Source organism: Apodemus sylvaticus, chromosome 7 (genome assembly GCF_947179515.1).
Source record: "Apodemus sylvaticus chromosome 7, mApoSyl1.1, whole genome shotgun sequence".
Taxonomy (NCBI): domain Eukaryota; kingdom Metazoa; phylum Chordata; class Mammalia; order Rodentia; family Muridae; genus Apodemus; species Apodemus sylvaticus.
The window spans coordinates 85,093,154-85,116,930 of NC_067478.1; the positions used below are offsets into that span (position 1 = coordinate 85,093,154).

Here is a 23,777-nt window from a genome sequence, read left to right on the forward strand (position 1 = left end):
GCTGGCCTTGAACAGGTTGTTTGTTTTTGTTTTAGGACTGGCAAGATAGCTTAGTGGGTAGAGGCTCCAACAGACTTTCAAAGTGTAGTTCCGTGGGAGGCTAATGCAGGAAGGTTGCCTCGAATTTGGAGCCAGTCTGGGTTACAGAGTGAAACCCTGTCACATGACAAAATAAAGCAAAATACAAGTACTCAAAAATCAATGGTGCTTTCAGTAACACCTGAGGAATGCTCTACTCTCAATCAGTACTACTCTTCAAATGTGTCTGTGTTGCTAGGCAGAGTGAGAAATCTAGTAATCTCAACACTCACGGAGGTCAAGTCTGGAAGATCAACAGCGCAAGTACAGCCAGGCCTACATAGTGCTCAAAAAGAGACATGTTCTCAAAAAGAAAATACAGTGCTGGAGAGATGGCTCAGTGGTTTAGACCTCTTCCAGAGGTCCTGACTTCAATTCCCAGTAACCACATGGTGGCTTACAACCATCTGTAATGAGATCTGATGCCCTCTTCTGGTGTGTCTAAAGATAGCTAGAGTGTACTCATATACATAAAATAAATAAATCTTAAAAGAAAGAAAGAAAATACAGTTAAAAATTGAATGTACATTTTAAAAAAGAAAAAAATCTGCATATTTTTGTAACTTAAAGTTTTTCCAAATTTTATTTTTAATAATGGTTCTTAAATGCTTTAACCTCCCTTGTAGCCTACAACCCACCAGAGGTAGCAGAAACCAAATTATATGGGGAGAGGGAGGGGGAGGAAAGTGGACCTGTTTAGAAAGGTTCTTTGGAGCAACTCCCATCTGTGTCTGGACATCAGTAGTTCAGTTCACAGGTTAGCGGTGGCAGCTCAAACCACTGGCAATTCTTCAGGGATCAGTCCAGTTCAACAGAGTCAGGACAGTAAACACGAATCAGCAGCGGTGGAGTCACAACCTAACAGAGACAGCCAGGCCTCGGTCAAGCAGGAGGAGGGACCAGCAGGAACTCCAGAAGCTCCCAGCTGTGCTCTCTCAGGGAAGGGAAGATCAGCAAAGACCAACAAGCATTGTACAGCTATAACCAAGCCCAGCTCCCCCTGTCACTGTCCACAGAATCCATCTCCACGCCCTTTAAACATCATGCGTCCTCCAGTCTTGCCTGCACACGCGTGTCTTTCCTCAGCATATGAATCTTTCTCAGCTGACATCATTCTGCCCAATTCCGAGCAGCACATCACCAGAAGTTTTTAGGTGTGTTTCTCTCTATGGAGTCCTGACAAATGGAGCTCAACTACGCAACGTAATGCAGACCAATACGTGCGTGTCGTCAGCGAAGACTCCTTTATCACGTGTCCTTTCACATGCTTGCTTTAGCAGAACATCCTGTCTCCTGTGTCTGCTTCAGGGAAACATTCCTTCCCGGGGTCTGCCTTAGCCTTTCACCTGTGTCCACTTCAGGAAAACACTCCTTCACATGTTTGCCCCAGCAAAACACCATCTAATGGACTTTCCAAAGAGCCCATGTTTCCACTTCATATTTTTGTGTGTGTGTAAGAATCCAGGCGGGCATCAAAATTCCTGTGCAAGTGCCTCAGATGGGGACAAGAGGGACCAATAGAGACCCTCATATTCTTTAAGGACACATTTACACTTCCTACTATAGAATGGAATCGACTTTGCTAATAGCTAATTAGCTAATAGCTAATCCCACCAGTGGTCTGCCCGCTAACCCCTAGACCAGGGGAAGAAGGAGCAGTAGGGGGAACGGATCCCTGCCCCTTGGGTGTATACAAACCCAGCTGCACATTGGTGGTGAGGATGAGGAAGAGTGCCAGCCCTTCCCCCTTAGAGACAAGGCTGGGCACCTGATCTGGAGGTTAATCTCTACTATTCCCCCCCCCCCACCCCTTTTTGAGCTAGGTTCCCACTATTGAGCCTTGGCTGGCTTAGAACATGCTATGTAGACCAGGCTGGCCTGTGTAACCCAGTCCCAGGGCCTCTAACCTGCCTCTTCTGGCTTCCCTGGGTGCAGGTTTGCACACAATGCCCATACATTCATTCAGGCAAAGGACCCAATCGCAAAAACAAAAGTAAATAAATCTTTAAAAAAAATTGTATATGAAAATGTACATAACCTGAATTTATTTTTTTAATTTTTTAATTTTTAATTTTTTGGTTTTTTGAGACAGGGTTTCTCTGCATAGCCCTGGCTGTCCTGGAACTCACTCTGTAGACCAGGCTAGCCTCGAACTCAGAAATCTGCCTGCCTCTGCCTCCCAAGTGCTGGGATTAAAGGCGTGCACCACCACCACCAAGCATAACCTGATTTTCAAACAACGTTTATCTGATCATTTTATGAATGTTTTGCCTGTATGTATATCCGGGCACTACCTGTTTGCTGTCCTCAGAGCCCAGAAGAGAACATCAAACTCTTGGAAGTGGAGTGTGACCGTGGCGGTTGAGAGCTGCGAGAGGGAAGAACAGAGGCAGGCCTTCTGGAAGAGCAGCTTGTGTTCTCAACCGCTGAGCCATCTGGCCAGCCCTACACCACACAATGTTATGACATAGGGAAACAGGTCCTTTGTGAACGTCTCTGTGAAGAGGTGCTGTTAACTTTGCCCCAAGCCTTCTATTTCCTAATGTTCTTCTGCTGCCCACCGCCGCTTAGCATCTCCACACGGTCACCCGCTGCAAAAGCCGCAAAGGGATGGAAGCCGGCTCGTCGCCATGGACACGCGTCTCCCGTGACTTCTTGTGCATCCATTTCTTCAGCCTAGGAGAGCGGCTTGCTCACGGCTGCTCCTCAGTGGGCTGAGAGCAACGGAGAAGAAGCAGGTGGCCTCTCTCCTCCATGGATTCTTTTAGAGATATCTTAGTATGTGTGTGATCTCTAAAGCATGCATGCCACCGGAAGGGACGCCTGTGGGGAGAGGACAGGGCTGAAGAGCAAGCCCTCAGTGAATACACCTCTTCCTTTGTCTTTCACTATAGTTGAGACACCAGGTTAGCCTCAAATCCATGTTGATCTTTCTGCCGCAGCTTCCAGAGCTCTGAGTAGGAGAGCCAACATGCTTGGCTCAGAATCTACCTTTGCATGTCGTTTCCCCCACCCAGTGCTGGAGGTTGAAGTCAGGGCCTTTCATATGGCAAGCAAGTGCTCAATCACTGAGCTACCCTAGCCCCATTCCAAAAGAAGTTTGACTTTGCTTTTGACCCTGTAAATAATTTCCTTGTATACACTCATATACACTCTCACACACAGACTTTCATATATACATGTTCTCTCTCTCTCTCTCTCTCTCTCTCTCTCTCTCTCTTGTGCATGTGTGTGCACATGCACACACACACATGCACGCGCACGCGCGCGTGTACACACTGCTAGGGATGAAACCTAAGGCTTTGCCCATGCCAGGCAAATGCTCTACCACTGGGTTATACCCTAACTTTAATTTGCATAATTAAAAAATAAATTAAATAAATTAAAAAAAAAACCCTTCAGCTAAAAACCTTAATTTTACTGAATGCTTGCTTGGGAAATGAAGGAGTTGAAAGAACAGCCTCTTGAATCGGACAGTCTGTCCTGCCTCAGTCCCTTAGCCCACATACACCCTGGACCCCTCTAAGGAAGCCCGGCACATGTCCAGCTGGCCTTTCTCTTACCAAGTAGGAGAAACCCCTGCCTGCCTGCAGTGTGGATGCCGTTGGCTGCTAGGGCAGGCCTGGAGGGCTTCCCTTCTCCCAGAGAGCATTCCCTTCTCAATCCTGCAAGGATTGCACCTCTAGGTCTCAGGCTTTCTTCAAAGCTGGTTTACCAGCACCCAGAGAGCATACTGACAAGTAATTTAAGCTGGGACTTGGGTCAAGGGCTGTGGCTCATTAAAAGTGGTGTTGGTTTAGTATACCTCATATCAGGCAGAAGGGTGAATCCCAGATAGACAGGGTCTGCCTTTGGGCACCCAAGGTCTCTCCCTGCTTCTTACTCTCTTCCCCTTCTCTCTCTCTAAGGTGAGTGCTATATCTGTATATACACTTGCATGCCAGAAGAGGGCATCACACCATCAGACCACATTATAAATGCTTGTGAGCCACCATGTGGTTGCTGGGATTTGAACTCAGGATCTCTCTGGAACAGCAGCCAGTGCTCTTAACCACTGAGCCATCTCTCCAGCCCCTCTTCTGACTGTAGAAAACTGGCTGCTTTTTTTTTTCTTGTCACTGTTTTCTAAGTTAGTTATTTATCTATTTGGGGTGGTGCTGTGCGTGCGTGCGTGCGTGTGTAGTCACAGAAGACAGACCACAACTTTTGGGACAGCCAGTTCATTCCTGGCTCTCCCTTACTCACATAGAAAGCTATGTGGGGCCCAGGTTAGGTGGTAGCAAGGCCCCTTTTACAGGGGAGCCTTGTAGATCCTGGCTGGCTGTTTAATTGCAACCAATGCAGGTGTGGCAGGTGTGATTGTGGGTATTGGGAACCGAGTCCCAGCTGTGGGTAATGCAGGCAGTCCTAGCTCAACAAACTTGGTGGAGAAAGTTTCAGTTGCTTCAGGATCCACACCTGACTAACTGCAGGCTAAAGACACAAGTTCAAAAAACAAAAACAAACAAAACAACAAAAAACCCAAAAAGCAAAACAAGAACCCACATGCAAGGCCTTCAGAGATGGTTCAGGCCCTTCCTGGGTGTGCAGTAAGAAAAGGACTGGGAGTTTGAATCTCTAGCACTAGGAACTAACTGGCCAGAGAACAGAGTCAAAATAAGGTGGGAAGCAATACAAGATCCCTGACACCCTCCTGGGTCTCTACTGTGTATGCACTCAGGTTAGCACACGTGTGTGCATTCTCATGTGTTTGTGGAAGCCGGTCTTTCTTCTGCTGGGAACTGGGTGCAGGTCATCGGGCTTTTTACCTGTCTGAGCAATGGTACCGAGAAGCGACTGAACTAGATTGCTCCGTGGGTGGAAAGAAAGATTTATTTGCAATCAAACTGTGAAGACCATCTCTTGGTGTGTTTGGGGGCTGGGGGAGGAACAGGGAGAGGCAAGATATGGCTGAAAGGGAAGCAGATTTGGTATGACAGGGAGGTCTGTCATATCAAATATGACATGATATGGGGTCTGAGCAGATACAAGCTGCCAAGATCGAACTGGAACTAGGTGGCCTTGGCAGAGGTAGTTGACCTTTGGAGGAAGGTTAAGAGAACTTCCTGGTAAACAGAAACTGCTTCAAGAGCTCGGCTTTTCTAACAGTAACCTTTAGGCTTGTTTACCTGGTAACAACCCTTCTGCCCACCTAGTCAGAATCTAAGACGTGTCAACAGCTCTGCTATTTGGGACCTGACAACCTGCTCGGCCACCTCTCTGGTTCTTTTCATCTTTCTATTTTTGAGATAGTCTCTATGTAGCACTGGTCCTGGAACTTGAAACATAGACCAGGCTACCCTCCAATTCATAGCTCTGCCTGCTGCTGCCTCCCAGATGCTGACAGTAAGGTATAAGCTAACTGGCCAGAGTTTTTTTTTTTTTTTTTTTTTTTTACTTACTTATTATTTTTTTAAAGACGGGGTTTCAAGTAAGCAAGACTGTCTTTCCTTAAACGGGCTCAATATCTCGGAAGCTGACCTTCCTGGCTGTACCTCCCAAGTGCCCCACGGAGCCTCATTTATGGAGTGCTGAGGGTCATACTTCCTGCAAGGCGACCTTCGACCTTCGTTGGGTGATGCTTGGAGGACATGAAGGGCTCACTCACTATTCAGAGCTGGCAGCGGACAATCTGAATTCCAAACAAGCAGGAAATTTAAAAAACAAACAGTGGTGACCAGGGGAAGGATAAGCGTCCTGTTTACTTTGGGTTGCTGTAATAAAACACTGACCGAAAGCAACGTGGGGAGGAAAAGGTTTGTTTATCTTGATGTCAGGTCACAGTACATCTACGAGGGAAGCTGCGGCAGATTACTTTTACTGGTTCATTCTCCGCAAGCCAAGCTTTCTTCTTACACAGCCCAGGACCCCTCCGCCTAGGGAATGTTGCTACCCATAGTCGGCTGGGTCCTCCTATATCAATTAACAAAAGCATCCCTCACAGACAAGTTAACAGACCAAATCCACCTGGGCAATCCCTTAAATTGAGGTTTCTCTCAGATGATTCCAGGCTGTGCCAGGTTGACAATTAAGGCTAACAAGGACGATAGTCACCCGAGAGACCTCCGAGTAAGGAGAAAACACCGGGGTTCTTGATGTATGTGGCACAGATGGCCTACAAGCTGATAGGGGTCAAGGTAGAAAGCAGAGCCCCTTCATTCTGTGGATCCTTTTCTTTCTTTTTCTTTTCTTTCTTTTCTTTTCTTTCTTTTTCTTTTTTCTTTTTTTCTTTTCTTTTCTTTTTTTTTTTTTTTTTTTTTTTTTTTTTTTTTTTTTTTTTGGTTTTTTCGAGACAGGGTTTCTCTGTGTAGCCCTTGGCTGTCCTGGAACTCACTCTGTAGACCAGGCTGGCCTCGAACTCAGAAATCCTCCTGCCTCTGCCTCCCAAGTGCTGGGATTAAAGACACGCACCACCACCGCCCGGCTGTGGATCCTTTTCTTAATGACAACGGATCTCCCCTAACAATCTTTTTCTCTTTGTGAATAGCTTGAGATAATACGATAATCTTAAAAAGAGTTGTATTTCCAAGGCATGGTAAGTGCTTAATAAATGATAAAAATAAATGATGACTGAGATGAGGCAGCGGGTCCCAGCGGGACGCGGAGGAGGTACTATCCCGGAGTCCGGCCCAGAGTGCAAAGACCACACACTCCAGGATCCGGAGAGGTGGAGTTGGGGCTTCTTTAAAGGCAGCCTCTTTAAAGTGGCTCTGGCTCCTTAAGGGGCGGGGCGAAAATTATACCGACATACTAACGGACCTATCACCACCTCAAAGAGGAGGGGCTTTATAAATATTTTCACCCTCTCATTGGAAATTGTCTTTGGGCGCCGTTCAAAAACACCAATAGTTGGTCGACATTTTTGCCATCGTCCCTCACTGATTGGCCACAGGCTATAGTCCCGCCCCCTGCTTGCCCCATCCCTTCGCAAACAAGATGGCGGCGCCCAGTGGAGTCGAGGCCGCGCTTGGGGTTTGCCGAGGCTGACTTTCTGTCTCACTTTCCCTTTGGGTGCCACTCGCCGCGAGCGGGAGGACAGGGGCCGGGCGGGGACAGGGGCACTTGCGTGGCTGGACCGCGAGCCCGTGCCCAGCCTGCTCCGCCCCCACCCGGCCCCGGCCCGGCCCTTCCCGATTTCGTCCCATCCTTCCCGGTCTCCTCCGGGTCTGACCCGTTGCCCGGCCTTGCATACTGCTCCAGGCTTCTAAAGCTGAGGTACTTCCTCCAGTCCGGGCTCCCTGTCACTTTAGAGATGTTTCACCTCTGCGCTCCCGAACATTCCGCCTTCCATACCGGGACGCCTTCCCCTCTTGCAAAAGTCTTCTCTCCAACCCACTTCTGTAGACCTTGGTTCTACCTTGGTTAGACGTTCACATCCCTTCCGAATTAACTCCGAACCCAACACAATATTGGCAACCTTGACACCGCCTTCTCTGAGGAGGCAGCCTTCTTCCTTTTGTCCTGAACTCCACAGCCCAATCATGGAGGCTGTCTACCTGGTGGTGAATGGGGTGGGCCTGGTGCTGGACTTGCTGACCTTGATGTTGGATCTCAACTTCCTGCTCGTGTCCTCCCTCCTGGCTACCTTGGCCTGGCTTTTGGCCTTCATCTACAATCTACCACACACGGTATTGACTAGTCTTCTGCACTTGGGTCGAGGATTCCTGCTTTCTTTGCTGGCCTTAGTTGAAGCAGTGGTCCGATTTACCTTCGGTGGATTGCAGGCCTTGTGTACCCTTCTCTATAGCTGCTGCTCAGGCTTGGAGAGCTTAAAGCTACTGGGACACCTGGCCTCTCACGGCGCTCTGAGGAGCCGGGAATTACTGAATAGGGGCATCGTGAACGTGGTCTCCAATGGACATGCATTGCTGCGCCAGGCCTGTGACATCTGTGCTATTGCCATGAGCCTGGTGGCCTATGTGATCAACAGTCTGGTCAACATCTGCCTCATTGGCACCCAGAACTTCTTCTCCCTGGTGCTGGCCCTGTGGGATGCTGTGACAGGGCCTCTTTGGAGGATGACAGACGTGGTGGCTGCTTTCCTGGCTCACATCTCCAGCAGCGCTGTGGCGATGGCCATCCTCCTGTGGACCCCCTGTCAGCTAGCACTGGAGTTGTTGGCCTCTGCCGTCCGCCTCCTGGCCAGCTGTGTGCTTTTCCACCTCACCGGTTTGGTGTTGCTGGCTTGTGTGCTGGCAGTGATTTTGATCGTGTTGCACCCAGAACAAACCTTGAGGCTGGCTACCCAAGCTCTTAGTCAGCTTCACGCCTTCCCATCCTACCACCGGCTTCGAGAGGATATCGTACGGCTGTCTCGCCTTCCGCTAGGTCTGGAGGCTTGGCGCAGGGTCTGGAGCCGAAGCCTCCAGCTGGCCAGCTGGCCAAATCGCGGAGGGGCACCCGGAGCCCCCCAAGGTGGCCCCAGGAGGGTGTTCTCAGCCAGGGTCCCGCCACAGGCTACCCATCCCGAAGCGGAAGAGGAGGTCAACCGAGCAGCACCTGCTAGAGGTCGAGAGAGACTCAACGAGGAGGAGCCTGCTGCTGGGCAGGACCCGTGGGAGCTGCTGAAGGAGCAAGAAGAGCGGAAGAAGTGTGTGATCTGCCAGGACCAGAGCAAGACGGTGCTGCTTCTGCCCTGCCGGCACCTGTGCCTGTGCCAGGCTTGCACGGAAATCCTCATGCGCCATCCCGTTTACCACCGCAACTGCCCGCTCTGCCGCCGCAGCATCCTGCAGACCCTCAATGTCTACCTCTGAAGACTTCCCTCCCCGCCTGCCCATCCTCTGAGCTCCACACACCAGGACAGCATCTACATTTTGCCTCTGGGTTCTGGCCTGAGTCTTCTTTGCCCTCAAGGCGACTCTGCCAAGCCTCAAGCCATATATCAGGGATGTGTAGTTGGAATACGTCTGGAAGACTCCAGTCTGGGTGGGACAGAGTAACACTTTCTCTAAACCCTGTGTGGGGCCCTGAGATGCTGAGGGTGGTGAGTATGTCACTATGCAAGGGCCCTGAGACTGCGGTGGGCTCTTCTGCGCCTGCCAGGGCCCACCCAGATGCCTGCCTCTAGGGCTGTCCTCTGCTTCTGGCTTTTTTGTTGGAGTTCTTGGACCTTCCCCCCTAGGCCATGCCACATCAGTGTCGTTTGAGGATTTTGGCAACTCATGGGCCTTGGAGTGATCTTGATTCTTTTTTTCTCTCTCTCTCTTTTTTTTTTTTTTCTTGTTTGGAACGATCTTGAACCTTTATGTTCAGCCAGAGCCTCTGCCCTGGTGGGTCTGGGAGTAGAAACCCCCAGGTGCTCTTAGAGCCACTTCTGCCTGTCATTGTCTTTTAAAGACTCCCAACTTGACCAGAACCTGAGGTTAGGAGTTTATCCCTGGGTCCAGGGGTGCAGCTACACCTGGCTTTGGGACCATTTATCCTCAGGCACCCCAGCTCCATGGGAAGCCTCCGAAGGAACAAGCAGATGTCTACTCATTCCCTACAAGGCATAGAACGTAGCATTCCTCCTGGGCTCTCGCAGTGGAGACGACTTTCTGCACTTTTCACTAGGGTCCAGACGAGGGGCTAGGCCTCAGGTGTCATGGCTCCATTAAGTCAGACTGCCCAGTTTCTATGAATAAAGTTCTGTTGACAGCTCTAAGTGTGGTCCTTGCAAGCGCCCTCGGGTGGCTAGCTGGTGTTGTCTCCAGGTCTTTTGAGACTGGCTAGAGTAAGAAGTGAGATCTGGATTGCGAGCTCCAGGGGTGGGGATGAGGAGATAGTGTGGTGCTGGGGCCGAGAGGAAAGCCCACAGCAAGCATGGTGGCCCTTCCGCTCTGCCTCTCAGTCCGTGCTTCTGACCCGCCTTCTCTCTTCTGCATTATAAGCCCCCCTGAGCAGAAGGTGAACTCGGCCCTGGTCTTCCTGTGTTCCTACTGTGCTGATCTTTCCAGGGGGGACATAATGGAGTCTGCTGCTTGGAGGCCAGTCCGCCCCTGATTCCTGGATGGGCTGGGACTTGTCTGGTTTTTGTCTTTTTGAGACAGGGTTTCTCTGTGTAGCCCTGGTTGTCCTGGAACTCACCAGGCTGGCCTTGAACTCCCAGGTGCTGAGAGTAAAGGGGTGCCCCACCAGGCCCCATGGCCTGCTCGACTCTTTGTGTCTTGGTACAGGGCCTGGTACTGTGAGGGGCTGGACTGCAGAACCTTTTGCTGTAGGTGTGAGCTAGAGCCTATGGACCTATTTGGAAGACACGGGAAGCCTAGAACCCTCAGATACAGTTGCCCTCCCACTGCCAGCAGGAAATTAGGGGATCACCGTCATAATCTAATGCTTCGTCCAGGAGCACAGTGTCTGAGACTGTTTTCTGGGTGAGGGAGAAGATGCTGGGCCCTGAAGGAAGTCCCTCCACTCCGCATTGAGAAGTTGAGCAACTTCGATTGGCAAACCTGGGTGTGTTAGTTAATAGTCTGAGCCTGTTAAACTGACTGTCACAAGAGGGGAGCCCTCAGGGGGCCTGTGGTCAGCCTCAAACTTAATGGCTTGGCCTACCCAAGCTGTGCCCAGCACAGAGGAGACCAGTTCTCCACCTCAGAATGGGAGGCCTGTGGCAGGACTTGCCTTCCTCCAGGGAGTTGAGTAGGGCGAAGCCTGGCTCCTTCCAGTCTCTGTTTAATGTGGAGGATAAACATTTTATTAGGGAAGATAAACTTCCTGAGCTGGGGCCGAGAATCTCCTTTTCTTTTACCCCTGTCTGAATTCTTTCTGCAGCCCTTAATACCCTCTCCCCCAGCCACCTTGGAAGCCCAGACCGTCACTCTGTAGCCGTGTGGAGCTTGGGCACCCCCTTGTGGCAATCCCAGGAACTACTTATCCCTGGGTGGGGCAACAGCGATAGCTTTCTAGTTAATCTAAGAAAGCAGGTATCCTTATCACAATCTGGCAAGTAACCAGGGCAGCCACGATCGAAAGTTCCTGGTTGGTTGTTAGACCAGACAGTGGCTGTTCCCACTTGCTTTGGCATCTCTGAATTAGAAAAACGTGTACCCTTTCCTGAGTGGCCAAAGCCTAAATCAGAAGTTAAGCCCCGGTCAGGCAGGGGTTCAGCCTCAACACTCTTGGGTGGCAGCTCTGTGGGGCCAGTTATTCTAGGGCGGCTTGTGTCTCTATCATAGCCCCATCCCCTCTCCCCAGGAACCTCCTGCAGTGCCTCCTCAGAAGAAAGGGAGAACGGAGAACGCAGTGGGAGGATTTTAGGTTTATTAAGTGACCTCTGAGAAAAAGGCCTGCCCTGGGAGCAGGAGAGATGGAGGCAGGAACCTAGAAGGGCGCAGGGCTAGGAAGGGAGCATCCTGCCCTGGAGTCCTGAGCCGGGAACCCACAGCTGCCAGCCCACTGCATTCTAAAGTCCTCGGCAGAAACCCAGCCACTGCTCCACGCTGTCTGTCTTGACCTCAGACGGCCTCTGTCTCCATTTATTGGCAGCAGTGTGACGGGAGGCGGCTCCCTCTCTTCCTAGTCATTCACAATATTCCAGGGGGCCAGCCCTCCTGGTATGCGCTGCTCCGGTCAGTGTCACACCCTCCACTAAGGAGCAAGTGGCAGCTCCCGGTTCACTGGATTTTAAGCAAAGACTGGGGAGCTGTGCCAGTCAGAATAGACGAGAAATCCAGAGAAGGTACTGTCTGTCTTGATGCTGGCATAGATGCCAATGTAATCACCCACGCCCACCTGCACCCACACCTGGTCCTCAGGTTCTAGCCTCACCATCGCACCCCCTGAGAGCGAGGCTGGCTTGGGCCACCCCCCGAAAAACTGGAAGAAAGAGGCGACAGATTGGCCGTTTTTGACAAGATCAAACTGCAAGCTGGCCCGGTAGACAGTGGCGTGGACGGCAAAGTAGTAGACACCAGGCACTTGGCAGGTGAACTTGCCAGTAGTGGCATCGTAATGTCCCTGCTCATTCAGCAGCACACGGTCGAAGGGTAGGGGTGTGTCGGTTGGTGGAGGTACCCGGCTCTCTGATCGCTTGGCACTGAAGGCTGATCGTGGGGGCACCGAGCACTCCCCCGCAGGCCCGATAGCCCCCGTGGGACCTGTCTCTCCACGCGGTCCGGGCTCCCCACGCGGCCCAGGTAGTCCTGCAGGGGATGGAGAGGGTAAGGGGAGAAATTAGGAGCCGCAGGGAAGTGCAGAAGGATGACTTAGCCATCATCCCTAAGCCTCCCAGCCTTCCTGGCTGTTGCCTCCTGCTGGGAGCAGATCTGAAATGCTGAGTAGAGGGATCCGGGTTTCTGATTCCCTGGGGCTGACTCACCCCCTCCACCCGCAGCCCACCGACTGGAATGAGGGAGAGTAGCGCCCCCTGGTGGGAATCCTTGACCCCCCCCCCCAAAAAAAAAAAGATCCACCAGAGCAGTTGCTGTGCTCAGTAGGATGTACCCATGTACTGCAACGAAAATGACTTCTTACCCGGTCTCCCGCCCTCGCCTTTCTCTCCCGGAGCTCCGGGTGCACCGTCGCGGCCATCCCGGCCATCACGGCCAGGCAGGCCTTGGCTGCCATGGTGACCTGGTGTGCCTGGAAGGCCGGGCTGCCCGGGACACAGGCTGGGGATCTTGTTGTCGTCCAGAGGAGGAGAGCCTGACACCAGACCCAGAAGCAGCAGGGCAAGAACTGGCCTCATGGTGGTGACCCCGGAGGCCCAGAAGGCAGGATCCTCTCTTGCAGTCTGTAGGCTGGGCAGGACCAGAGTTGGAACCCAGAATCTTGGGACCAATCTCGGTGCCCCACCCAGGTGGAACCTAGTAGGTCCCCGCCCTACAAACATGCCTTTGGGGTTGAGCACAGTGTGATGGGGATAAAGATGAGGGTGCCCCAAACCAAGAACTGGGAAAGGAAAGGAGAGACAAGCCCTCCTCAGTCCCCTAGTCCGTCCAGACTTTCCCACAGTCCCCTCCCCCACTTACCCTCCTCCTCTGCCAAACTCACCCCTCCCAGTTCCCCAGCTCTCTCAGCTGCTCGCTTTGAAAGGCTTCCTCGACCCTCCTGCCGGCCCTGCTCCCACTCCTACCCCGGCCAGGCAGCCCCTGCCCTTGCTGACTGACTCCTAGCTTCTGGTTGCTCCTAGTCGGCTCCACAGCGCTCCTCCCAGACTCCTAGAGGAAACCAGTTGTTCAGAGGCCAAGAACTCCGGGGCTGGGAAATAGCAGGGAAATAACTCGTGGTGTCGCCAGGCGGCCGGCCAAAGTTGTGGGGGTGTAGGGGGTGTGGAGAACGGAGGAGGAAGAGACAGTTGAGCCTGCAGTACAGAGGCTGAACAGACACTTGGGGCTCCAGTTCCCAGGAGCTGGAGGGAGGGAGGGAGGCAGGGAGGGATAATGATGGAGTCCAAGGTCAAAACTCCGTGTGGGGGGTGGGGCAGGGGAGGGGTGGAGAACTGGATTAGTAGGGGCCCAGGGTGAAGAATTCCAAAAACAGAGCCAGTTGGACCTCCATGCTTAGATTAGGGTCCCAGTACACCAGCCCGTCACTCAAAACAGTTCTGTTGACTGAATGAAAAAGCTTGAAGGTCAGGTGACAGTGAACTTAAATGGAAAGGGCAGGGGCGAGGCAGGAGACAGGGAATCCACGGCAGAGACTTGGATAGCAAGTCTGCTAGGCTGTCAGGTGGCCCCGCGAGGGGCCTGGCAAAGAAGAGCTCAGGGAAGGGAGAGGGAAGCTGGATGGCCCGGGAGGTCTCTGAGAAGCACCAGAGAGGATGGGCAGAGTCCATGTCCAGGCCGCCCTTGCCCCTGTTTTCTGCCTGCCCTGCCCACCCATCTAGGTAGAGGGGGATGGGCAGACAGAGGGTGGGGCTGACTCCAGGTCAGGGCTGGGCGCAAGCTTCCAGGCTAGCTGCCACAGGCAGCCTGTTGCAGTTGAAAGGCCAGGGGGTCCCTAGTAATGCCAGGCTAGACTGGCACTGCTGTTCTGCCTCCTGACAGACAGAACGACAAGGAGGCAGGATGGTGCCCAGTGAGGTACATCGAGGTACAAGCAGCCCACAGAGGAACCTCTGGAAAGTCCGGTAGCAGGGTAGACTCGTCAGACTCTGTGGGAGGAAAGATGGCCATCAGGTGGCCAGTCTCCGGATGCCCACCCTTCCCATGGTCTCCCTCCTCTCTGTCCCAGCACCTTGTAGCCTCTGAGGATGTTGTTCACCTCCGTCTGCGTAGCCAGGCCCACCCAGATGTTAGGGAAGGCTGTGGTATTGTAGCTTAGACCAAGGCACATCTCCACCTGGACCGGTTCACAGGTCAGGTCTGTAGGGAGGAGGGTTGATCACTGTGGGGGAGAAGACACTGCCGGGCCATTGTTTCCACATGTCACATGCACTTCTGAGTCAAGAGGCAACCACACAATGGTTTCACACACTCCAAGGAGCCCGCTGTTTTCCAGCCACTGTTTGCAGGCCTGCTCATCATGCAGGCCCCTCTGAGCTTAGGGAATGTGGAACGTCCAACTGGGGCCCACTTAGGACCACTTCTGTTGTGTGGGCTGTGAAGCAGGCTGTGGAGAGGGACTCTGAGTGCCAACGTGGATAAGTCAGTCTCAAAGCTCTACCATCGACTCCTTCATTCCTGGGTCCCTCTCAGATGACACTAGTGCACAATGCACCACCAGCTGAGAGTCCCATCAGGACTCCTTGAAGTGATCACAGGATGAGGAGAGAGAGAGGCCCAGGCATGAACTACCAAGGAGGAAGGAAGGGGAGTTGAAGAAAGTGTGGTAGGAACAGAACAGGAACCCTGCCTGTTCTGACCGGCAGGACTTGCTCAGAGTGAGGCTCCTCACCTGGTTGTGGGGACAGGTGGCTGCTGCAGTTGTCACTGGTGTCATCTGCACAGTCTTTCCATAAGTCACACATCCACTGCAGATCCCTATATCCTCCGCTCTGGCAGAACTCTCTGGGCCCACAAAGGCCTGTGGGCACAGGGGCATGCCTGTACCTACTGCCCTCCGGGGTACCCTTTAATGTTCCTTGGAGGACCCTCTGTGGCCCACACCCACCTGCCCAGGGGCACCCACTCTCTGTAGTATTGATGGCCTGGTAGGTGGCTAAAAAGCCCCCGCTGCTGATACCAAGATCCGTCTTGAAGATTACAGCCAGCTGGTGCTTCGAGGAGATGAGGTGGGGTGGTGGCTCTGCTCCACAGAACCTACCCAGGGCAGAAAACTGTCCTGGGCACAGGCCACTGGCCAGCCCCTGGGGCTCTGGGCTGGACTCTTGGCTATGCCAGGGCTAACTCATGGAGCTTAGGCTTTGGGGACCCGTGCTATTTGTTATAAGTATGACATGGCTTCTTAAACTTGAGCCACATTGAGATGGTGAGGGTTGGGGAAGATGGGGATGGCAAAGACCCTCCCTACAAGTGGGAAGAGTGAGGCCAAGCGACTGCAGAAGTGAAGGGTTCGTGTGAGGAAACACGTGCTGTCTCAGGATCCCAGTAAAAGAGATCTCTAGTTTATAGAGCAGCTGAGGACTGAAGCTGGGGGCTGATTCCCTTGGGGCTAGCATATGGAGTCTGGCCTGCCCGGTGGGGGATGGACTGGCCAGCACGCTTGCCCTGGTTAGTACCTGCCCAGGAAGCTGAAGGTTCCCGGAGTGCTGGCCTCATACACCTCCACGTAGTCAAACGTGCACTCAGCCTGTGCTTCCAGGCTGAAGTTGTGGAACTCTAGTCTTATCCTGTATCCCACAGGCACTTCGATGTACCAGGTGCAAAGCTGGGGAGGACAGACGTGACGTAACCCCTGGGGACCTTCCCCTGCCCCAGCCTGGACATGCAGGAGGCTTCTTTGCCCAGAGCAGACTAGGTAAGATGTGAGTGGCTCTTGCCTGCTCACTTTCATCACGGTGCCTCTTACAATAGGAGGTGTCAATCAGGCATAATGCCATACGGCTGTAATCCCAGTGCTCGGAAGGCAGAGTTCGAGGCCAGCCCAAGCTATAAGTCACGTCCCATAGCAGCCTCCTGAGCTACATATAGAGACTGTCTCAAGAAGCCAAGGATATAGCTCAGTGGTGAAGAACTTGTATGACCTTGGGGTTGATCCTCAGAGTGGAAAAACAAAAAAACCAAATCCAGCAGATATGGGGTACGGGTGTAGGGGTGGGGGTGCACACCTTTTAATTCCAGGCAGAGGTGGCCGTGGATCTCTGGGAGTTCCAGGTCAGCCATGGCTACATAGTGAGATCCTGCCTCAAAACAAACAAAAGCCCAGGCCTGGCATGGTGGCTCATACTTCTAATCCAGGTACTCAGGAGGCTGGGGCAGAAGGATTCTCGCCAGTGACAAGTTCAACACAGGCTATAGGGTGTGACATTGTCTACCCATAAATAAATGCCTTTCCAAATTGTCTGTATACAGTTGGTGCTTAACAGTGTCTCTGGCCTGCATTAACTTTGTTTATCAAGTACGTTCCTAGGCAGACTGACCTAGCCACTCTGGTGCCTCGCCATCCCGAGGACCCTGCACTTACCTGTCGGTGAGGGTAGTGCTGTGGGTAGTTTGGGGTAGAGAATACCCCATAGAGCCCAGTCAGGTTTCCTCCACACCCTGGAGAGAAGCCAAGTGACTCATGAGAGGCTGGGCCAGAAAATTCTGGGTCAGTGCAGGGGATCCCAGCCTGACCTTGGGCCCGAAGCCTGAAGATGGCCCGTACCCAACGTCTTGGCACTGCAGTTGGCCTCGTCGCTACCATCGGCACACTCGGTAATGCCATCACATACAGACTCATGCTTCAGGCAGAGGAGCAGGTCACAGCGGAACTCATTATGGGCACAGCTCCCTGGAGAAGGGCAAGAGCCACCTGGAGTCCCCCAGAGTTTCCATCCCTTTCACTGGGAGCAGCTGAAAGAGAAGTGGCTGGGGACACGGAGGGAGGTTACTTACAATGTCCAGGGGCCACCGCTTGGTACCAGGCATGGAACCCAGACCCTTCCACATCGTCATCAGAGACAAAGGACACACGGAGGTGGCTGGTATTGACGTTTAATGTGGCAGGAGGTGTTTTACCACACACCCTGTAAGAAAGCCAGTGTAGGGGTGATGGAGGCTCTGAACTCAGGCAAGATCAGAGAAGGGAAGTAAGTTTCTCTAGGCCACACAGCAAGGTGCTGGCAGGGGAGGAGTCAGAGGTCAGTTCTGTTCGTTTTCTTCTAGTCCAGGTTTTTGTTTCAGTTCCCAGCTTCTGTACCCTTCAGACATGTTGGATTCCCTGGGAGCAGAGGGACCCACCTGAGGAGAGGGCCTGTAGGCTCTGTGATAATTTCCAAGCGATCAAAAAGACAGGTGAGCATGCTCTCTATGCTGAGTGCTTGAATCTTGAGCTGTATTGTCTGGCCTGTGGCAACCTGGATATGCCAGACGCAGTGGCTGTGGGGTGGGTAAAGGTCTGGGTAGTTGGGACTGCTGAAGAAACCACTGGGACCAGGAAGGAGGCCTCCACAGGCTGCAGGGGGTGGGGGTGAGAGTTCAGAGGTCAAGAGGAGAGAGGCCTCCCTCCACTTGCAAGGTTCCTTTTCTGGGCTTTCCTCCCCACCACCATCTTGGGCCTTCTCCAGAGAGTGCCCTTGGGACTTACTGGTCTGGTGTGTAGGACTCATGGCTGCCTCCTGCTGTCCTGTGATTGCTGGCGTGGTGGTGGTGGTGGTGGTGGTGGTGGTGGTGGTGGTGGTGGTGCTGTTAGGGGTGGTACCAGGAATGACACCCTTGGGGATGAGGCTTTGGGTGGGCAGTGGGTTCTTGGTAGTCCTGGGGAGGGATGCAGCCTGCAGCTCTGAAGGCAAGCATAGAGGACTGTCATTTTGAGGGGCAGGTTGCTGGGGGCTAGCAGAATAGCTCATGTGTTGCTCTCCACGTAAAGCACTCCCAATGACTTACGAGCCAGGATGACAGCCACCAGTAGCCCCAGCAGCAGGAGCAGCAGACCACTGAGCAGTAGGATGCAGAGCCAGGAGAAGTGGCAGTCCGGCTGTAGCCCCCGGAGACGCTGGGCTGCAGGGAGGACACAGTGGGCTTTGAGAGGCACCCCTGTGTGAGGCATTCCTCACACCACCTTAGTTCCTGGGTTCTCTCTTATGCTCAAGCAACCCCTGATGGTTACCACGCCAAGGAGCCTGGAGCCTGCCGCTGACATCTCTCCGTAACGCTGGTGGAAGGCAAGAAGGCCCTGCTTCTGGGTCGAAAGCAGGATTGCAGAACTCTGTCTGGAATGGAAGGCAGAGAGCCTTATGGGCTGGGACTTGCATGTTGAGTAGGGACAGCTTGGGAGGTGGGTTCCATATCGGCCTTACCTTGCTCAATTCAGGTGCCTCTGAACAGAGGATGACATCGGCATAGTCCTTCATGGCTTAAGATTCGGCATGGCTTTCTAGAGATCTAGTGATAGCCCAAGACCCCCGAGGGTCCACTCCCTGGTCACCAGCCACCAATCAAAGAAGCGACCTTTGCTCTTGTGGGACAAGGCTGTCAGGAGACACCGGTTCTCTGGCTGCCTTTGGCAGAATGATTGGGGCCCCAGGCTACTGTGCCTCCATGTGGGGGAGGGAACTGATGCGAGAAGGAATTCACAAAAGGCACGGAATGGTCCTTAATCCAACTCAGCTGAGGATGCTGAGGTCAAGACCCTGGCACTGCATAGCAATCCTTAAAGGCACAGGCAGTGGCTGCAAACACCAGCAGAGAAATCTGAGAGCTCTGTGGGGGGTAGAGGGTGGGGGTGGAGGTGGAGGTGGAGGTGGGGGGGTCGCCATGCCCTCCTCCTCATCCAAGGTATGGAGAGAGCTGAGCTTGGTGAATATGCCTGAAGTGCAGGCGTTGGAGCCTCAGTGAACAGACAGAGACCGCAAGGTAGAGGCAGGCTGCTTTCTAAGGGTGCAAAGTCAGCAGCCCACTACTCCCCGTCTGAGTGGCAAAGTTATTAGCTTTTTCTTTTTTCTTTTCTCTTCTCTTCTCTTCTCTTCTCTTCTCTTCTCTTCTCTTCTCTTCTCTCCTCTCCTCTCCTCTCCTCTCCTCTCCTCTCCTCTCCTCTCCTCTCCTCTCCTCTCCCCTCTCCTCTCCTCTCCTCTCCTCTCCTCTCCTCTCCTCTCTCTCTTCTTTCTTTCTTTCTTTCTTTCTTTCTTTCTTTCTTTCTTTCTTTCTTTCTTTCTTTCTTTCTTTCTTTCTTTCTTTCTTTCTTTCTTTCTTTTAGATAATTCTCATCATCTTTAAGATTTATTTACTTCACCAGGTGGTGGTGGCACACGCCTTTAATCCTAGCACTCGGGAGGAGAGGCAGGTGGATTTCTGAGTTCGAGGACAGCCTGGTCTACAGAGTGAGTTCCAGGTCAGCCAGGGCTACACAGAGAAACCCTGTCTCGAAAAAAACAAAAAAACAAACAAACAAAAAAAAGATTTATTTACTTTATGAATATGAGTACACTGTAGCTGTCTTCAGACACCAGAAGAGGGCACTGGATCCCATTACAGATGGTTGTAAGCCACCATGTGGTTGCTGGGAATTGAACTAAGGACCTCTGAAAGAGTTCTTAACTGCTGAGCCATCTCTCCAGCCCCTCCCTCTTTTCCTTTCCTTCCTTCCTTCCTTCCTTCCTTCCTTCCTTCCTTTCTTTCTTCCTTTCTCTTTCTTTTTTCTTTCTTTCTTCTGTTTGTTCTCTCTCTCTCTCTCTCTCTCTCTCTCTCTCTCTCTCTCTCTCTCTTTTTTTGTGATATGATCTCACATTGCCCAGGTTAGCTTCAGACTCTTTATGTAGGCAAGGATGACACTGAACTTTTTTTGTGTCATTATATACATATACATATATATATATCATGTGTATATCATACATGTGTGTATGATTATATATCAAGACAAGGTCTCTCATGTGAACTCAGAGCTTGCTTGATTTCTCTTGTCTAGTTAGCCGGCCTACTCCAGGCGTCACTGATGGGGTTGCTATGCCTGACCAGCAATCACAGCGTTTCTGTGGGTGCTGGACATCTGCATAGCAAGTGCTTTTTACCTACTAATCTATTTCCTCCATAGGTTCTGGAGCTTCTGAGACTCCTGTCTGCATTTCCCAGTGCTGTGGAGCACCACAGAGTGGGCGTTGGACCCTTCATGTGTACTAGGTTAGCACACTACTGATGGCGTTAGAGCCCTAAGTCTATCTTGTGTTGTTTGGTTTGGAGACAGGGTCTCGATCTGTTGAGCTAACCTCAACCTTGGAGCCCATCCTCTTACCTCAGCCTCCCTGGAGGCTGGAGTGACTCTTCCCGTGTGGGGGAGGAAGGTCTGTTACAGTCATCATCTTTGTTACAAGACCTAGGAGAGAATGCAGGAAGCCTGGCATGGGATTGAGGGATTGGCTACCAGGTCTGGGTCCCCAAGTCTGAGGAGGGTGGACGGGTGGGAAAAGGATGCCCACAATTGTGGCCAGGTCGGGTGTGGAGTCTGACTGTTGGTCCTGGTTGCTGTCATGGGGTAAAAAGGACATGATATGCTGTATGTCCCAGTCTGGCATAGCTGTTCCAGGGATATAGGCAAGGGACTGCCAGTCTGTCTTGTTTTATCACAGTGCTGGGTGGGGCTGAGAGTCTGGAGACAACGTCATATTCTCAGCTACTACTTGTAGAATGTCTATAATGCTTTAGGCCCTGGGCAAGAGGTCTTACACATTGTTTTCCTTTCATATATAAATCAACAAGTAGCCATTTTATAAAAGGTGATATTAAGGCTCTGAGATGTGAAGTAACTTCCCCAAAGTCACTGACAAATAGAGGCATTAAACCAGCATGTTTCTGCCCTTGGGAAAGAAGCCTTTCTGCATGTTCTCCATCTACCCTCTCACCCTGGCTGCTGCTTCTGCACTCTAAACATGCAGCCCAGCAGCCCTGGTCTTTAGGGAAGGCCAGCTTTGGTAGTTGCAGGGGCAAGTGTCTAGAAGACGCTGTGAGAGGGATCCTTTGGCCCATTCTGGTTGGAGGACATGGAGCAGTAATGGTCCCTTGGACCATTCAAACCCACGGGAAGAATTTGCAATAACTAATCATTGTGGTACACACCTTTAATCCCAGCACTCAAGAGGCAGAGGAGGGAGATCTCTGTGAGTTTGAGTTCAAGGCCAGCCTGCTCTACAGAGTGAGTTCCAGGACAGCCAGCGCTACACAGAGAAACCTTGGTGAGAGGGAGAGAGAGAGAGAGGCAGACAGACACACAGACACACAGAGAGACTGAACTGGAGCCTATAGACTTCCCTGCACTAGTCTGTGGTGATTTGGGGTTTGGGGGGTCTGAGCCCCTTGGTGTGTGATTATTTGCTGGAGTCTGGAGGTATCAGGCCTGGCCAGTGATGAAGTAGGTGGATGGTGTCACCGTCACCTTAGTAGCATAGGACTTAGCAGGAGTAGTCTCAAAGTGGGGCTCAGAGGCTCTTTAGCCTCCCCACCCCCCAACTCAGACTGGATAGAATTTATGACAATCATGACTTGGGGGGATATGAGACAGCACAGTGGAAGCCCTTTGTGTACAGGGCCCGCCACTTGCCTAGAGGACCGTGACTGACCCCACAGTCTTCTGGGATGAGCCACATCTTGAATTACCACATCTTCAACCTCACCCGTGTTAGGCTCAGTGAAGTCCCACCGCACTAAGCTGAATCTTCTGGCAGCCATGGGGACTTGAACTTGGCTCAACTCAGGGGCTCAGCGACTTGTTTCTTATTCTACTGGTATAGGTTTTTTTATTCTGTTGATATAGGTCAGATGGCCTGGCCACAGTCTGGGGCTTCCAAAAAAAAAAAAAATCCATGTACCTGTCTGGAGCCTCGGTGGAGGACAGCATTAGCATCAGGCATGAAGACCACTAGAAAATCGTTTCTAAGTCCTGAGGGCAAGCCATGTAGTCTACCAAGGAGGGTGCTGTCCCAGCAGCCATTGCTTCCTCTTTCTTGGTAACTTTTCTTTGAGACATGATTTTTTATTTCTATGTGTGTATGACTGTACCACTTGTGTGCCCATGCCTATGGAGGCCAGAGAAGAGAGTCTCCCCTTCCATCACGTGGGTTCCAGCAATTGAATTTAAGTTGCTAGGCCTGGCAGCAAGGGCCTTGACTTGCTGCACTATCTTGCTAGCCCAGTTCTAATAAAAGATTGCATTATTCTCTAATAATGCATACTTAGGTAGTAATATTATCTAATAAAAGATGTATGTGTTTTTGTGTATGAGTGGACATGCAGGTGTGAATGTGGACGTCGCAGGTCAACTTCCAGGAATCAGATTTCTCCACCATGGGGACTGAACTCAAGTACTTGTGTAGCATGTGCTCTTAGGCATCCATTGTAAGTTCCTTCTTGTCAGGTATTTGGTCACTGTGTGCCACACCTTTTCTAAATGGTTCTGTGATGAGTTGGTATCCTCACCAGCAGCCTAGAGATGAGAATCCTGGGCACAGAGAGGTCTGCGCCTCTGCCACTTGCTCCTGCCCTTTGCAATCGTCACAGAGAGCTGCTGTATTCAGGAGTGTGCAGGGGTGGGACCCTTGGAAGTGTCCAGCTCAAACAGCCCTAGCAGGGCTCAGCTAGCTCATGCTGGCTTTGTTGCGGTTCGGTTTGCTTCCTAATGGAGTAGGAGAATTCTGCCAAGGGTACTGCCAAATGCTGTCACTAGTTTAACCAGACTTGCTTTAGCTGGAGCACGAACTAGGTGAGATCCGTCCCATTTCAGCCACGGCCGGGTGGTACAAACTTTGACAGGTCTTGAACTCTGTCAAAAACGACAGTACAGATGAGGCAGCCTCTGAAGGCCCAAGTCTAAAATTTGAGCATTGATCAATTAAAAGTTAATTCTGAGGCTGGAGAGATGGCTAGTACTGTATCCCCAGCACAAAGTCTGCCCCTGTATTTATTATTATTATTATTGTTATTTTGGATTTGGTTTTTTCGAGACAGGGTTTCTCTGTATAGCCCTGGCTGTCCTGGAACTTACTCTGTAGACCAGGCTGGCCTCGAACTCAGAAATCCACCTGCCTCAGTCTCCTAAGTGTTAGGATTAAAGGTATGTGTGCCACCACTGCCTGGTATTAATTTTTTATGTGCATTGGTGTTCTGCCTTCATATCTGTGTGAGGGTGCCAGATCTTGGAGTTACAGTTGTAAGGTGCCACGTGGGTACTGGGAATCGAACTCAAGACCTCTGGAAGAGCAGTCAGTGTTCTAAACTGCTGAGCCAGCTCTCCAGCCACTGCATTTCTTTGTTACTGCTTTGGTGAGGGAACTTGTTACAAAACCCACGACTTGAATTTCATCCCTGAAAATGATGGGAGAATTGACTCCCAACAGTTCCATACATATGTCACGGTGTGCACATGCTGTCCTCCTAGAATAAATGTGAAAAAGTCAATGAAACAAACTATAAACTGGGCCAGGGGAAGCAAGGGTGTGCAAGTCTCAATTCAAATGTGTTTGGAGGACGTGAGCAGAGCGCCCTTTGGCTGGACGAGGCCTTGGAGGCCTACAGAGGGGAGGCTCTAGTATAAGGTCACCTGCAGAGGCAGCCCCTTCTCAGTGAGGGCCTGCAGGAACACTAGTTAAGAACAGGCGAAATAATCCAAGTTGCTAGGAGGCGAAGCAGATCACAGGGAAACGCCTGCGA

The 23,777-nt window shown here is 51.8% G+C and overlaps 3 protein-coding genes across 8 annotated transcripts; 1 reads left to right on the forward strand and 2 right to left on the reverse strand.

The window, feature by feature from the left end:
* The first annotated feature begins 7,029 nt into the window (after positions 1-7,029).
* Positions 7,030-9,763, forward strand: Rnf26 (ring finger protein 26). Its single transcript, XM_052188585.1, has one exon. It carries the CDS (start codon positions 7,599-7,601, stop codon positions 8,871-8,873), a length of 1,275 nt encoding a protein of 424 aa, XP_052044545.1. The 5' UTR covers positions 7,030-7,598; the 3' UTR covers positions 8,874-9,763.
* A 1,581-nt stretch (positions 9,764-11,344) lies between these two features.
* C1qtnf5 (C1q and TNF related 5) lies at positions 11,345-13,318 on the reverse strand. 5 transcript variants are annotated; one of them, XM_052188590.1, is made up of 3 exons: positions 13,175-13,318; positions 12,574-12,839; positions 11,345-12,242 (listed from the first exon to the last, which is right to left on the reverse strand). In XM_052188590.1, exons 2-3 carry the CDS (start codon positions 12,785-12,787, stop codon positions 11,725-11,727), a joined length of 732 nt encoding a protein of 243 aa, XP_052044550.1. In that variant the 5' UTR covers positions 12,788-12,839; positions 13,175-13,318; the 3' UTR covers positions 11,345-11,724. The 5 variants fall into 5 exon arrangements, with proteins under 5 accessions (XP_052044550.1, XP_052044549.1, XP_052044551.1 ...); XM_052188589.1 differs by having other exon boundaries at positions 13,071-13,318; XM_052188591.1 differs by having other exon boundaries at positions 13,209-13,317.
* Positions 13,319-13,969: 651 nt separating this feature from the next.
* On the reverse strand, positions 13,970-18,628 carry Mfrp (membrane frizzled-related protein). Of its 2 annotated transcripts, none has more exons than XM_052189502.1 (13): positions 18,443-18,628; positions 18,253-18,355; positions 18,030-18,143; positions 17,731-17,925; positions 17,385-17,598; positions 17,040-17,170; positions 16,810-16,935; positions 16,627-16,703; positions 15,722-15,870; positions 15,172-15,302; positions 14,938-15,048; positions 14,278-14,405; positions 13,970-14,194 (listed from the first exon to the last, which is right to left on the reverse strand). In XM_052189502.1, exons 1-13 carry the CDS (start codon positions 18,494-18,496, stop codon positions 13,970-13,972), a joined length of 1,758 nt encoding a protein of 585 aa, XP_052045462.1. In that variant the 5' UTR covers positions 18,497-18,628. The 2 variants fall into 2 exon arrangements, with proteins under 2 accessions (XP_052045462.1, XP_052045461.1); XM_052189501.1 differs by having other exon boundaries at positions 15,154-15,302.
* Between the last annotated feature and the right edge of the window lie 5,149 nt (positions 18,629-23,777).